Raw genomic sequence first — 17,085 nt, forward strand, 5'->3', positions numbered from 1 at the left:
ACACTATATCAGTGATTTTCAGCCAGTGTACTGCGGCACACTAGTGTGCCGTGAGAGATCGTCAGGTGTGCCGTGGGAAATTATGTAATATCTCCTAATTAACCATTGTCGGGTGCCTGCTGTAATAAAGTGCGGCAGATAATGTAATACTCTTCTATTTCAGTAGGTGACAGCAGAGGGCGATAAATACCTGTAAAGACAATCGAGTTAGCGCTGCGTGACAGTGACAGTGTGAGATCGCAGCAAGAGGGGGCGAGCAGGTGACAGCAGGGGCACCGCTAGGGATTTTGGGCCCCATGAAAAGAATCTTTACAGGGCCCCCAACCATGGCCGGCTCTACGCAGGGGCAAGAGGGGGCAGAGCCCCCTTAAATAAATGTCTTGCCCCCTCAAATCAAAATTTGAGAAAGCAACTTTTAATAAACTCACAAAATTACTACATTACAAGTTGACAAAATTATCTGCACTAGCGGAAAAATCAGCCGAAAAAGGGACACACACGATATAGTAGTGTCGGCTTCCCTCTCATTCCTCCCTCCGCTGTGCGTGTATTCAACATTCCACAGGCTGCGCAGCAGACACACGCCTGCACACACCCCTCAGCTCTCAGTAAACATCCAATCACTGTTGCAGTATGAAAGTAAAAGAAAAGGAAAAGTTGTCTACATTTATCATATACTTGTTAGGATGGGTGTATTTGTGTAGTCTTATCCGTCATAAACACGTTTATCGTCACGGACTTTCGGTGCTACCGAGTTCTTTTTTTTTTTTTTTTTTTTTACAACTTGACGAGAGCAGTGACAGCGGAGGCTCTGAGCAGCAGTGGTTTGGAAGGCAGAGAGCCTCCACTGTCCCTGTAACAAGCTACAAGTCATTTATGATGCTGTTAATGAGGGTAAAAATGAAACATAAGGTATATATCTTGCTTAGCAGTCCTCCTCTGCCGTCCTCTGTTCAGAGCGGAGTCCCTAGCAACGGCCCGTTTTACTTAGCAACGGTCTGGCAATCGACTGCTGGAATTCTTTTTCTGTTGTTTTTCTTGTAATTCTACATAGTCAACCTTTAATGTTTTGGTCTACATTTTGTAATAAACAAATTATAAGTTTCATGTGATATGACCAAGACACCTAAAAACAAAAACACTGCCGTTTTAATCAATTTACAAGCAAGTGGGCAACACACATACATTGGAGTGAATGAATTTTGTGCCCAGATGAGTGCCCACGTCCACTGCGTGTGACAAACTGAAAACACGTGACCTGTGTCTGCCAGACCCCTACGTAAAGCCCCGCCCAAGGCTGTAGTCCTGTACTGTTGTTGTTTTTTTTTCATGTAATCACAGCAGGTTTTTTCTGTTGTTGTTCAAGCTTACTTATTTTCTGCTTCAGCTTCCAGCAGCTCACAAAGAGAAAGTTAATGCTCTGTAATGCATCCATTTTTCAGAGCATTTAAAAAGTCTAGTCCTGCTCCTGCATGTAGTAGTAGCAATGATGCTACTGCTAGTACATCAGGGACAGCAGCTAGCAATACTGCACCTTTAGCACCAGCAAGCACTGTTTCTCCTGCACCAGCTCCCTCCGTCCCCCCAACAAGCGCTCCCCCAAAGCAGCCTGCTCAGCTACCAAGTGACTTAAATGGCAACGCACCATCTCAGCCAATACTGGGTGGCTACCCAAAGCGTGCATTTGGTACAACATTACGATCATTCAATCCTGCCTGGTACCGCACACGACCATGGCTAGAGTATTCTGTGGTGCGAGACGCCTGCTTCTGTTTCCCCTGTCGGAAATATGGCAGCGCTGTTAATGTTTCCCCCCCTGAGGGATTGCCACCTTATTGTGGTCAGGGGGTTTGCGTGCCTCAGTGACCGTAAGAGCTATACCAGCAGGAGCTTAGTCTTCAGGTGGGACACCCAAGTTGGAGAGGTCTGAAGGTAGAGGCCTGACAAAGTGCAATCCACTAGTCCAGGTTGGGGTTGGACACATAGCTAAAGACCCATTTCAATGAAGAAAGCATTGTTACTATAAGCACAGAAAAAAAAGTGCTGGAGCATGATGTGTACACATGATGCCCCCTTCACATTTCTGACTGCCCCTCATATAAGCATGCCTAGAACCGCCCCTGGCCCCCAACACATAATTTCATATAATTTCATCATCCTTAGGGGCCTCTATGGGCCCCCCTCCATCATGGGCCCCTAGAATCCGTCTCCCCCCCCCTTTTCGGTGCCCCTGGGTGACAGTGATGGAGAAGTTTTTGAGAAGGGAAAATGTAAATACTCATTGAACTGAAACAAGATCGGGGTTTAATGCTAAACTTTGTTGATCTTCCTTTGGACAGTTTTTGGTTGTCTTTTGCCAAGGAGTTCCCCATTCTGGCCAATTAAGCCATTTTGACATTGCTCCTGTTTTCAACCACATATCTATGTGAGCTGAGCTTCTCAAGCTTGACTGCGATAAAAACTAAAAACAGAGAGAGACTGAGAGCCAGTGCCCGCCCAAGCCTCTTTGGGGCCCTAAGCAAAATTTGATTTTGGGGGCCCTCTATTTCTGCCAATAATATTGATTGTTGATCATTCACACACCTACTATAAACTCATTACGGCTCTGGCAGTGTTGTTTACATTATCCTATTGTCAGCCTGGCATGTCTTCACAAATGACATGTCATTTATAAAGATATGGTGGTGGCCCTGTTAAGAACATAAATAATACCAATGAATGAACAAATGATGTCCAGAGTGCCACATATGGTTCCTAATTTTAAAATGTAGAAAACATTCAGCTACAAGAGTGGACTGGGGTTGAACAGTCCAAGTGATAAAGCTTTGTATTTCCAGTAAAAGTGTCATCTTGTCTCATCAGTCTTGTACATGTTAGTCTTTAATTACTAGTTTATATTTTTAGTTAATTGTTCAAATTAATGTTTACTTTGTACAACGAGAGCGCAGTCTACTGAAGTTAAATTCCATGTGTGTTAAACATAACTGGACAATAAAGCTGATTCTGATTCACTTTATTATTTTTGGTAACAAAAACCTGAAACAGCAATGTGCAAAAATAATTCGTAGTGCAAGAAAAAAAATAAAGTGCAACAATAAAATCACTTAAATATGTATAAAAAGGAACAAATTCAATTGTACAAAAAACAACATAATTAAATTAAATATCAAGCAAATACTTAAATAATAATAATGAACAGAGTTACCAGAAACAAGGTAACATAACAGTTTATAAAGAAATGTAAAGTTACTACATATTAAAACCATGTAAATGTACATAACAATGTGCAAAAAATTTGGGGGGGAAAAATCTAAATAAACTACCTTAATTCACACATTTGACCATCACATCACAGTTTTGTTCCTCTGTTCTTCACCACCCACACCACTACACCCACTCCTTAAAACCTGTGCTTCCTGGCATTTCTGGAGGCAAAGTCATTTATGACATCACTGTAAGAAATCTGATGGCCGACTTTGTTATTAATACTAATCACTGCCAGTCCACTCAGTCTTTCTTGAGCCAAGGCAGATCTCAAATCTTTTTTTTTATTTATTTGAGCTTAGAAAAGCTCTGCTCTGCAGATGCAACAGTCACAGGAAGAGTGCAGACTCGTACATGCAAAAAATAAAAAATAAGAATTTTTTGTTAATTGCTTTTGGGGGCCCCCTGGTGGCCGCGGGACCCTAAGCAAGCGCTTAGTTCGCTTATGCCTTTGGGCCGGCTCTGCTGAGAGCGGTTTAGGAAGAGGATATCCATTTTGTGTTAATCGAAACAGGCCCAGGTTTCACACTAGGTGACTATAAATACGTTTAGAAACTATATGTATTATATACTGTGTTAGAGTGTCATTTTTTTGGTGGTGTGCCACAGGATTTTGTAAATGTAAAAAGTGTGCCGCGGCTCAAAAAAGGTTGAAAATCACTTCACTATATTGCCAAAAGTATTTGGCCGCCCATCCGAATGATCAGAATCATCAGAATCCGATCGTCGAGAGTCGGGGCCCAGGATGGACCGCTCGCCTGTGTATCGGCTGGGGACATCTCTGCGCTGCTGATCCGCCTCTGCTTGGTATGGTTTCCTGTTGGCTCCACTATGGACGGGACTCTCGCTACTGTGTTGGATCCACTTTGGACTGGACTCTCACGGTTGTGTTGGATCCACTATGGATTGAACTTTCACAGTAGGTTGGACCCGCTCGACATCCATTGCTTTCGGTCCCCTAGGGGTTGGGGGGCGGGGGGGTTGCCCACATATGCGGTCCTCTCCAAGGTTTCTTATAGTCATCATTGTTACTGTCACCAACGTCCCACTGGGGTGAGTTTTCTTTGCACTTATGTGGGCTCTACCGAGGATGTCGTTGTGGTTTGTGCAGCCCTTTGAGACACTGGTGATTTAGGGCTATATTAATAAACAGTGATTGATTGATTGATTGATTGATTGATTGATTGATTGAATCAGGTGTTCTAATCAATTGGCCCGGTCACAGGTGTTTAAAATCAAGCACTTAATTAGGGTTGGAGACTTTTACGACCTCGAAAGGGACATGCGATAGAAAATGGATGGATGGATGGACTTTTTCTACATACATTTGTGAAAGAATGGGCCGCACTCAGGAGCTCAGTGATTTACAGCATGGAACTGTCATAGGATGCCACCTGTGCAACAAATGCAGTCATGGAATGTCCTCGCTCCTAAATATTCCAAAGTCAACTGTCGGCTTTATTATAAAGTTGTAGGCCATGTAAACTGACAGAGGGCTCAGCGGAGGAATTATGGTGTGGGTTTTTTTTCAGGAGTTGGGTTTGGCCTCTTAGTTCATGTGAAAGGAACTTTGAATGCTCTAGGATACCAAAACATTTTGGACAATTCTATGCTCCCAACCTTATGGGAACAGCTTTGAGTGGGCCCGTTCCTCTTCCGACATGACTGTGCACGAGTGCACAAAGCAAGGTCCATAAAGACATGCATGACAGAGTCTGGTGTGAATGAACTTGACTGGCCTGCACAGAGTCCTGACCTGAACCCGATAGAACACTTTTGGGATGAATTACAACGGAGACTGAGAGCCAGGCCTTCTCGACCAACATCAGTGTATGACCTCATCAATGCGCTTTTGAAAGAATGGTGGAAAAATCCTATAAACAAACTGCAACCTTGTGGACAGCTTTCCTAGAAGAGTTGAAGCTGGAATAGCTGCAAAAAGCGGACCCACATCGTATTGAACCCTATGGGTTAGGAATGGGATGGCACTTCAAGTTCATATGTGAGTCAAGGAGGTGGCCAACTACTTTTGGCAATATAGTGTATTTGCTTTCTGTGTTATTACAAAAAAAAATGCCACTCAAAGGATTTGTGCTGCAGGTGCAAAAATAAATACATATTTGTAATAAATGTTAGGAGCTGCTGTGGGTAGATACAGTATTCTTCTAGGTAAATCTATCCATGTAATATTTTAGTATTTCTCTACTTGTTTAGCTGAATGACCCGCGAACACGCAACATTAGTCATCATTGCACACAAGGTGACATTTAAAAAAAATATTTTTTCAATGTCTTAATAGTTTTAAAGAGTATAGTTTAAAGCAGAGGTGTCCAAAGTGCGGCCCATGGGTAATTTGCGTCTCAGAGCTGATTTTTTTATGGCCCACAACACCCTTCATCCATCCACTTTCTACCGCTTGGCCCTTCTGGGGTCACGGGGTGTGCTGTAGCCTATCTCAGCTGCATAGGAGCGGAAGGTGGGGTACACCCTGGACAAGTCGCCACCTCATCGCAGGGCCAGCACAGATAGACAAACAACATTCACACTCACATTCACACGCTAACATTTTCAAAAATGAAATTACAAAAAAAGCATAAAAAATGTAATAAAAGCACAAACAGGTGTAATGTAAAAAGAAAATGTTGCAATATTGATACTGATAACACACAATTGCCATGTAGCCAGTTGTTTTTACTTCAAAACTGGCATTGCTTATAAAATAATAAAAACTTTCAATCATCTGAAGTTGATCTAGAGATTTAAGCATTGAAAGGAAAAATATGATATATTGATACATGACTTATTTTTAACAGTTTTATGAGTGGGGGCCTTTTGTATTGTTGTGACCTTTAGTCTGATGTGTTTTTTTTAATCTCATTGCTAAAAAAAAATTATAATAAATCAAAAAAAATGTTGTTAGGAATGTTTTTAATTTAGGGCTTTAATTACATCAAACATTCCACTTTGAACATTTTCATTAAGCAAAAAAAAAAAAGTTATGTCATTGGATGGATCTGAAGTTGGTCCATAGATATTTAAGTCTTGAAAGTAAAAAAAAAAAAGTGCAATATTGGTCATTAAGAGGTCAGAAGTATACATTTATGGTAAATGGGTTATACTTGTATAGTGCTTCTACCTTTAAGGTACTCCAAAGCGCTTTGACGCTATTTTCACATTCACCCATTCACACACTGATGGCGGGAGCTGCCATGCAAGGCCCGAACCATGACTTATCAGGAGCATGGGTGAAGTGTCTTGCTCAAGGACACAACAGACGTGAATAGGGTGGCGGAAGCCAGGGATCGGACCAGGATCCCTCAGGTTGCTGACACAGCTGCTCTACCAACCAAACCACGTCGTCCCCAATTTATACTACTAAAAAGAGTACAAGGTGATGTAAAGTACAAATGTGTACAACATTAAGCGTACCTGCTGTATTAAAAATGTTGTTGCTTTCAAATAGGGCTTATTTATGGCATTATAATTATATTTAAAGGAGACCTTGGTATGCAAAATCAACTTTTCTAATCTATTTGTACCAGTTTTTGTGCATTTGTAATCTGCAATTTAAAATCAAACCGTGGAGGCATGGTGGAGATATTTATAAAACAGTCTTGCCTACCTTCATACTTTCTCCAAACAAGCCATCAGAAATTTTCAAAATTTGTGACATTTTTCTTATTTGTGACGTTAACAGTATAACCAAATTTGGCAAAGTTTTCCCCGAAGTGCTTTGCACTATTTAGCCAGTGACTACATTTCCATGCTCTAAATTAGTCAGATTTTTCAAATAATTCAACTGTAAAGAAACATTTTAAAATCCATGGACATACCATCATCTGAACATGTTTGGCTTTTGAGAAACCGGACTAACACACCTATATTACGCGCTTGAAAACCGGATCTCTCAAGTGGGTCTGGGCTGCCAGAGGGGACCCTTCCTATGGAGCTAGGCTGTAATAGCCACAGATGCCTCGTTTTGGTATAACATCAAAGGCGGTACATTAATCTGCGCTAAAAGGAAATAAGCGCACATACCACCCCCCACCCCTTCCCAGTGCATGCACACAGGATAATACCAATAGTCACATTAGAGAGTGTGCATAGACACTGGGACTTTACATATAGTTTTGAATATATAAAAAGTGGAGGCATGTAAATAAGACCGCCCACAAAATTTGGCATCCTGAAGAGACCGTTTGAAAACAGTCAGTAGAACATAATCTATGCAACATTTTCACCAAAGAACCACCATTACATGTTATGTAGACCACAAGAAAGTGACCAACCTAAGTCAATGAGCAAGAACTGATAAAGCCTGCTTGGATTTGATTTGATTTGACTTGATTTGATTTGATTTGATTTGATATGATTTGATTTAGATTTGTGGTTAGAGTGTCCGCTCTGAGATCGGTAGGTTGTGAGTTCAAACCCCGGCCGAGTCATACCCAAGACTATAAAAAAAAAAATGGGACCCATTGCCTCCCTGCTTGACACTCAGCATCAATGGCTGGAATTGGGGGTTAAATCACCATAAATGATTCCCGGGCGCGGGACCGCTGCTGCCCACTGCTCTCCTCACTTCCCAGGGGGTGATCAAGGGGATGGGTCAAATGCAGAGGACAAATTTCACCACACCTAGTGTGTGTGTGACAATCATTGGTACTTTAACTTTATTCGTCCCCGTTGGGGAAATTCATTTTCACTGCCGTACATTTGAACAATAGACATTACACATCACAAACAAAAATAACAAAAAGACATTATACATGACAAACGCATTTACAGGCTTGTCAGACAGGTCGGCCAGGCCTGCTGTTTAGGGCGGCTATAGCTGCAGGGATAAAGCTTTTCCCGAGGCGGGTGGATGAGAAGTAAAACGTATTCTAAGACAAACCAAACAGTCCAGTTCCGAACGATTGAATGCCCTAAGATTACAATGACCTGGATGAAAGAGGAAATTCATAGACCTGTGTAATGTCACACAATACTGAAAGCATTATAGTGAAAGCTTACCTTGGCTGTAGGCTAAGCGCTCCATGCTCTCGCTGTGAGTGATGCCCCATCGATGGAGGCTCTGAGGGGAGTACATGGCCAGCGACAGCCTCCTTAAGTTCCTCGATTGTTAGTCAGGTTTACTGGGAAGTCTCTAAATAGAGAAAGATGCGTGTTCTTAGCCCTGCAATGCAACACATACCTGATATACATTGAACTTTTTGCGCGTTAATGAAAATCTAATTAATGTTTATCGCCTCATTTTATGAAAGTGAACCCATCCAGTGATAGCATTAAGTCCCCCTTACAATACACAATATGGATGCAGCCATCAGAACACAATGATATGCTCTTTTCCTCCCTCGGTTGCATTGACTCTCTATAAAGTGCAGCTTAGCTCTCTCTCCCATTCTGCCTCTAATAGTTTATGGCTGACCAGAGATCATATGACGGGTATACTTGCAGATCCTTGCTGATTGACTGTGTTATAAGTCCCTGCAAAGAAAAAAAAAACATGGTTCATGTCTTGATATTGCCTACCACTACTCCATCACACTACCTTTAATTTCATTTTAAAATCCATGGACATACCTTAATCTGAACATGTTTGGCTTTTGAGAAACCGGAAACACACCGATATTACGCGCTTGAAAACCTGATCTCTCGATTAGGTAACTGTAACTTTGTAACTGTATTTTGTCTTGTCTGCAACACAAGATTTCGTAGTGTGGGAGCTCTGCAAGAACTTTCCATGTTATGCCTTTGGGTGATGACAGTAAATTTGATATGTGTACAGTATTTGGACATTAATACAACATCTGAGTTAAATCCAAAAGCTAAGCAATGATGAATACGTAAACGGCAAAAGGCTTGTTCAGTAAGGTATTTATTTGACCACTGGTTTTCAAAGTACAATGGCGCTTCTACTAGGACTAGAAGACATGTGGGGAGTGGTAGCAGCTTGAGGAAAATATAAATAAAGTTTTAATTAAATTTAGGAGATGCTAATATTAAAAAAATGTTTTTTTTAAGGCAAAACTTTAAAGCCGAACTGTACTTTTTTGGAATTTTGCCTACAGTTTACAATCATTATGAGGGACAAGAACACACGTTTTTTTTTTATGAATCTAAAGATGACCAAAAAACGGAAGTCAACATTGTTACTTTCAAAGTCCTCTAAAACAACTTCAAAACGCTCCATCAATGTTTTAAATACACACTCTAAGTCTATATATAATGTAGTAACAGACACATCCATAACAAAATGTAGTATGTACAATATTTACCACATTTTGGTTATTTGTGCAGCACATTTATTTCGGTTACCATGGCAACACACTTATGACTTCCGGCAACAAACGTGTGTTCCTACTTCTGGAAACAAACACGTGTGTTGTGTGTTCTCATCATGGCAGACTTGGTAACAGACCACAAAGGCAACTTTTTTTGGGACAAATGAGGATTCACAACCTTTTATTTTTGAAGCTGAGTAAATGAGGGCTGAACTACTGGTTATAGAAGCGAGCATGAAAAGAGAGTGACACGTTGAAGTGATCTTGGCGTAACTTGACGGCGTATATGTGTAACACAGAGCTAAGCTATGCCGACATAAATGGCATGCTTACCCCAAATCAACTGGAAAAAACTTCCCCGGCTAGGTTGACCAAACAGACACAAACCAAACAGTCCATCAAGTGAGTCACTACAATATTGATCATGTTACATGCAACACGTCATGCTATTGTTATTACAATTACATAAACTGTTGAGCTGGCAGTGTACAAAGAAAACATGTAATGTGGGCTAATACTTTACAGACACTGTAATATTATTGTTCATGTTTTTTATTCCGTACAGTTTGGCGTCCAATCACATTGTGTTGTGAATTACAAACTCAAAAATTATTCAGCTGCTGGGCTGAACGCTATTTTATGGTTAATTGCCGTAGCATGCCGTAACATGCCATCACAATGCGATCTGTTAGTATGCTAGAAAAAGAGTTCGTCAGTGTTCGCTCTTACAATAATAAAGTCGCGACAGCTTTGTTATTATACAGGTTACAGAATGTAAAGGAAGTATTGTTGCTGGTTTTTGGATGAATTTTAAAAGTGATTTAGTGGCACTAGCTGCATTGTTCGCCACCTTAAAATTAGCAGATTACTACAAATTATCCGAAAAAACCCCAAACTTTGGTCTACTTGTCCCTCATAAGGATTGTGAATGATGGGCAAGTTCCCCAAAAAGTTAAGTTTCCCTTTAACTGTTAATGTGCAAAAATATTGGTTCGCGTCTAATACAGCATTTTTAAGAGTGTGTTCTTACCTGTAGTACGATACAGTAGGTACACTTTACAATACTCTGGTCCGGACCACAATGAAGACAATTTGTGCTGTTTAGTTAGTTTTTATACGGGTGTGTTTGTCAAGATAAGCATATGCATGAAGTTTCATTTCAAGTGGATGGCGTATATGTGACATGTACAATCGTATCTTGCCACATCGCGCTTCAAATATTGCGGCTTTACTACATCACAATTTTTAAAAACTATTTTAGAATTTTAAAAGGCATATTTTACAATCGTTTTGGTCATAAATTGAGCACATTGTCAGGTTCGCCTGACAGTTTGGTTTTGTTCTAGTTTTTCCTCTGTGTATGTCTTTGTTTCCTGACAGCGCTTTTATTTTGGTCATTTCCTATTTTTCTCCCTGAGCGCTGCTTCCCCTTAGCTGCGAATGATTGGCACCTGGCCACACCTGTTCTCAATCAGCCCACTCCTATTTGAACCTGTTTTGTCCTCCAGTCGAATGCTGGATTATTGTCATGTATCGTCGCTCCTGTCGCATTATGTTGTGACCTGTCGCTCCTGTCCTGTCAATGTCATTACTGCTTGTCGTTGCTACTTGTCGTTGCTACCTGTCGTGTCGTGTCGTATCATATCGTGTCAATGCAGCGTTGCGGTAAGCTATATTTGATAGTGGTTTGTAGCTTACTGTCTTTTGTTCCCTGCTTCCAAGTTTGTTTTCATATTATAAGTACGACTTCTGTTTCTTGCTCGATATCTGCTAGCTTCCACGCTAGGCCTTTTTGTTTGTGTGAATGTGAGTGTGAATGTTGTCTGTCTATCAGTGTTGGCCCTGCGATGAGGTGGCGACTTGTCCAGGGTGTACCCCGCCTTCCGCCCGATTATAGCTGAGATAGGCGCCAGCGCCCCCCGCAACCCCAAAAGGGAATAAGCGGTAGAAAATGGATGGATGGATGGATCCCCCTCGTACGCGCTTTTTGTTGTACCTCTTTGATTTGGTCTTGTTTTAGTATTTTTATTAAATCATGTTTTCTCACTCCATACCTGCCTCCATCTCTGCATCTTGGGGTTCGTCACAAACTAACTTTGACACACATTAAGCACTTTCAAGCATAAAAATGGCTAAGTAAACTAAAAATATCAACACTAAATTAGTATTGTCCACTAAAAGAGAACAAACCAATCAGAAGAGCATTAATATATTGGATTAAAATAGTGTAAAGGTGACTGAAGGGTGTTATTTCATGTCTAGATGTCTGTCATCATTTTCAAAGATGTATATTAAATGTGAATACGTTTTTTGTGAGCTCACTTTGAAAAAATGTGATTTATAATGAATGATTTTCCGCTTTCATGGAAACTCATGGCATGTCATGTCTGGTACCAATTAACAGCGATAAACAAGGCAACACAGTATATTGTCTGACCACCTAACACAGATTTTATAGTATCTTACATTTTACCAGCTGAGAAGTTGCGAAGTTGCATTGAGTCAAGACTGCATTTCCGACAACTTTGGCGTACTTGACCAGAGCTAAAGCAATCGATTATTTGAGTACTTTATCGATTATTTTCTTCGATTAATTGAGTTATCAGATGAAACACACTTTGAAGCCTCAATGTGTATTACAAGGAATGTAGTGAAAATAAACTAAATATTTTCTACTTTCCATAATCTTCATTCTGTTTTTTTTTCTAATCAATGCAGATCATCAACATTGAAATGTCACTTTCAATATGTGTACATTAATATAAAATAAAATTATAAAGTATATATATATATCTCCGCTTTTTGCCACCACACAGATCATGGCACTCACACACTATCATCTATTGCAGTGGCCATGCGGAAACTATGTCCGCTTATTTAAAGTTCCAGGCACTCCATGTGGTCCGGATTTGATCCATATTAATAGGCATACTCATTAACCCTTGTGTACCCTTAGGGCCCAAAATGGGTGGCTGTTACATGTGTTTCTTATGATTATGTTTGTTCAGTTTGAAAGTTAGCAGTCTTATCTTTTACCAGGGAGTTTTTCAAGTTTAAAAAAAAGTAAAATTGCATGTTTTTTTTTTATAACAACGCTTTTAAAATAAGATATAAACATTAAGTATGCAATTGTCTCTTAAGAACTCTTTTGACCACACTGACTCCCATTATAACTATTATTTTGAAATGGACTGTAATCCAGGTATATTACTATGATTTTTCCACAAAAACCTAATTAATCTAATTCTTGCCAGTTGAAAAGCAAGATAATATTTTTGGGGGATAATTGCATTCCTCAACCACCTGAAAGTGCCAGAAAACCATGAGCAACATTTTCAGAACTTTGATCAGCGTTAATGAGTTAAACTGCTATTCAAACACTCAAATGTAATGAAAATGATCTTGGAGCAATTATACATACACTGTTTATTAGGGCTGTGAATCTTTGGGTGTCCCACGATTCGATTCAATATCGATTCTTGGGGTCATGATTCGATAATATATCGATTTTTTCGATTCGATTCGATACTCGATTCGCGATTCAAAAACGATATTTTTCCGATTCAAAACGATTCTGTATTCATTCAACACATAGGATTTCAGCAGGATTTACCCCAGTCTGCTGACATGCTAGCAGAGTAGTAGATTTAAAAAAAAAAGCTTTTATATTTGTAAAGGACAATGTTTTATCAACTGATTGCAATAATGTAAATTTGTTTCAACTATCAAACGAACAAAAAATATGACTTATTTCATCTTTGTGAAAACATTGGACACAGTGTGTTGTCAAGCTTATGAGATGTGATGCAAGTGTAAGCCACTGTGACACTATTGTTCTTTTTTATTATTTTTATAAATGTCTAATGATAATGTCAGGGAGGGATTTTTAATCACTGCTATGCTGAAATTATAATTAGTATTGATACTGTTGTTGATAATATTAATTTTTCTTTCACTACTTTTGGTTTGTTCTGTGTCGTGTTTGTGTCTCCTCTCAATTGCTCTGTTTATTGCAGTTCTGAATGTTGCTGGGTCAGGTTTGGTTTTGGAATATGATTGCATTGTTATAGTATTGCTGTGTAGTGGTTTGTTGGATTGATTAAAAAAATAAAAAAATAAATTTAAAATACATTTTAAAAAAAATCGATTTTTGATAAATGAGAATCGATTCCGAATTGCACAACGTAAACAATTCGATTCGTATTCGAATCGATTTTCCCCCACACCCCTACTGTTTATGCAATAGCATACACACGCACACTGACACATGCACAATATCAATGGTGTCATGAGTTATTGAAACTCTAAAACTTATTTTGTTCGATTATTGCATATTTTGCAAATTCCCATAACTACAAAAACCTGGTATTTTTTTTTGGTAAAAGCTTTTGATAAAACATAGAATAACGTAACATTAATAAAAATGTTGATAAGAATTTAAAGCAATTAATGTAAAAATAATATTTATTGCTGACTTATGACACTTTTATAAGCGGTATGTTCAACTTCAACCACTGTATTTACACATATAGAACTCCTATTTCTTGAACCTTTGTTTTGGTTGGGTGTTACTATGCATCGCCTGGTTGGGGTTACATTCGATGATATCATGTTTGGTGTTTAGTTGCATTAAGTGTGTGCGTCACACACATGCATCTTTTCTGGCAGATTGACATGTATTACTTTACCCATTGGTTTGGTCCTCGACACACTTCTGGCCAAACAAACCGTATCAGCAGAACAAACTAAGTAGAGTTTATTAAAACAAGGGCAAACCAATGTGAACACACTCTAAATTATCACCTTTTATGCCTAAATGGACTATTTTTCAAACTCAACAATGAATAGCAAAAATATCAATTTTTTAGTTTACTGTATACAGTATGGTGAACATTCAAACTTTTTTTAAAGACCGCTGATAATATTTGTTAGATTTTTGGTTTGGCCTTGATGAGATTTTGATATCAGATATCGGACCGATATCAGTAGTGAAGTGAAGTGAATTATATTTATATAGCGCTTTTTCTCTAGTGGCTCAACGCGCTTTACATAGTGAAACCCAATATCTAAGCTACATTCAAACCAACGTTGGTGGCAGGTGGGTAAAGTGTCTTGCCCAAGGACACAACGGCAGTGACTAGGATAGTGGAAGCGGGAATCGAACCTGCAACCCTCAAGTTGCTGACACGGCCACTCTACCAACCGAGCTAAACCGCACCACAGTATAGGAGGATATCCGCCTGCATCTATAATGCCTGATATAATATCCATTATAAGCAGCTGGGCAGCCAGTTAAAATCTACAGTAAGTGTCCTCCAATTTGCACACAAGTTTGGTCCTTCTTGTATTCTAGTCAAGTAATTTACAAAAGGTAAACATGCTCGGCTATAGGCTACTTGGAGCTAGCGGCCATACAACAGCTAAGCACACAATAGCACACAAGCTAGACGTACATAAATGCGTTCCTTAATTGTACAATATTGTATTATAACACACAACATTTGTAGATACAAGCAAATGTTAAATACATATAGCTGCATATCTATAGATACAAAGTCTCCACACCAGAAGAAAGTATACAGTAACAAACGTGTCCGCATAATTCATCTTACTGCGTCATGATCTTAACTTCATGAAATATTGTGACCACTTGGTGTCACCAAAACACAAATGACACTCCACTTTTTTTGTTTAGTTTTCAATGCCAATCATTGTTCTATGTTTGACTAATATCACATGATAACACCTTTTCTAACATTCCACATTATAAAACACTAAAGGTGTGTACTATGACTCCTGCTGGTATCGTATAGGATCATTATCGTTATCCGTCAACACTCAAGGTAACAATATCGGCATTGTATCGGAAGCGAAAAAGTTGTATCGGCCCTATTCTTTCACTAATCGGTACTGCAGTTTCTCACACTTAAAGCCATCAATAATTGAAAAAAAAAGCATTCTCTATCTGCTGCCTCTTACAACCACTTCTCTCTTAGCCCCTCTTAAATGCTACTTTTACACCGACTATACAATTCTACTTTACAAGCATGACACAGCTGTCCACCACACCTGGATCCGCCAACTAATCAATAAGGCTCTGTGAATAGATGTTTAGTATGAGGTTGGCCTTATCTGCGATGCAGAGGTGGAATGCATCTTAGTCGTGAGTGAATATTGCAAGTTTGAAAATAATCTTGGCTTACTTTCTCTCACCTTAGCAATGAGTGATGGCAGTCTGTTCCACTCCTGCAATGACTGTGTAAAAATTGTCCAAGGGGCTTGGTTCTACTTCCTGGAAACACAAACCAACAGATATCACTGTATGATCGATCTACGTATCTATATACATGCATACATCTATCTTTCTATTTATCCATTTGCAGTTGTTTTGCATCAGTAAGCCTGTATACGCTGTGGAGACATCACAGACAGAAACCACAAGCATCTCCCCACACAGCACCCAATGAGAGAGAGAAGGGGGAGGGCACATCCAGGGAGGCAAAGAGAGGGATGCGGGAGGAGGGTGGCTGAAAGGTCCATCTCCACCGGAAGGAAAGCAGAGGAGAGTTGGGATAGGTTTACGGTTTATGGGCTATAAATAAATGAAGATGTGAATGAGTGCAAATGCAATGTACAGTACTTCCTGATCGGACAGACAGGAAGGAGCTTGTAGGAATGAATTACTTTCATAGGATCAAAAGAAATGCACAAAAATAAAAACAGTGTGCAAACTGCACTACACTGTAAAAAAAATACCAGGATTTCACAGCATTTAACAATATTTTTTCATGGTAAAAACAATCAAAATTGATTCTAACATTACAGCAAGTGACTGTAAAAAATGTACATCCTTATAATTCACAGCAATTATTTCACAGTAAAATACTGTAATCACAGTGCTCTAAGTTCCCAACAAATTACTGTAAATTCCAACAGATTTTTCTCTTAAAGGTCGCCTATCATTCACAATCCTGAGGTAAGACAAGAACACATATTTTTCTTTTTTATATGCATTCTAACTTGTAAATAAATGTGAGCAAAAGTCTGCTTAAAATGGAGCCAATGAGAGTCGCTCTATTCTGCCTATAAAATGCTTAAAAAACATCCAAATACTTCCAACAACATTTTATATACATGATGTAAGTATACCGGCATACAGTATGTAATGGTTAGACCAGTGGTTCTTAACCTCGTTGGAGGTACTGAACTCCACTAGTTTCATAAGCACATTCAGCGAACCCTTCTTTAGTGAAAAATAAAGTGTATTTATTTTTCAAATTCAAGACAAAGTTGTATGTTTTTGGTAACACTTTGGTATAGGGAACATATTTTAAGTAACAAAGACTTAATTTAAAAGGGTTATTTGGACACTAGGGGGAACATATTTTAAGTAATAAAGACTTAATTTAGAGTTATTTGGTTAGCGTTAGGGTCATGGTTAGAGGGTTAGGCCATGCCGAATAAGGCATTAGTTAGTACTCAATGACTAGTTAAGAGCCAATATGTTACTAATTTGCATGTTAATAAGCAAATA

The 17,085-nt window shown here is 39.2% G+C and overlaps 1 protein-coding gene across 1 annotated transcript in view; it reads right to left on the bottom strand.

The window, feature by feature from the left end:
- rufy2 (RUN and FYVE domain containing 2) overlaps positions 1-15,956 on the bottom strand; it is a 60,459-nt gene extending 44,503 nt beyond the window's left edge. The window contains exons 1-2 of the mRNA XM_061880014.1: positions 15,765-15,956; positions 8,281-8,413 (exon numbers count right to left, since the gene is read on the bottom strand). Coding sequence (XP_061735998.1) covers positions 8,281-8,356 — 76 coding nt within the window. The 5' untranslated portion in view covers positions 8,357-8,413; positions 15,765-15,956. The remainder of the gene's footprint in view (positions 1-8,280; positions 8,414-15,764) is intronic.
- Positions 15,957-17,085: the final 1,129 nt, after the last annotated feature.

This window comes from Nerophis ophidion, linkage group LG02 (assembly GCF_033978795.1).
Source record: "Nerophis ophidion isolate RoL-2023_Sa linkage group LG02, RoL_Noph_v1.0, whole genome shotgun sequence".
Taxonomy (NCBI): domain Eukaryota; kingdom Metazoa; phylum Chordata; class Actinopteri; order Syngnathiformes; family Syngnathidae; genus Nerophis; species Nerophis ophidion.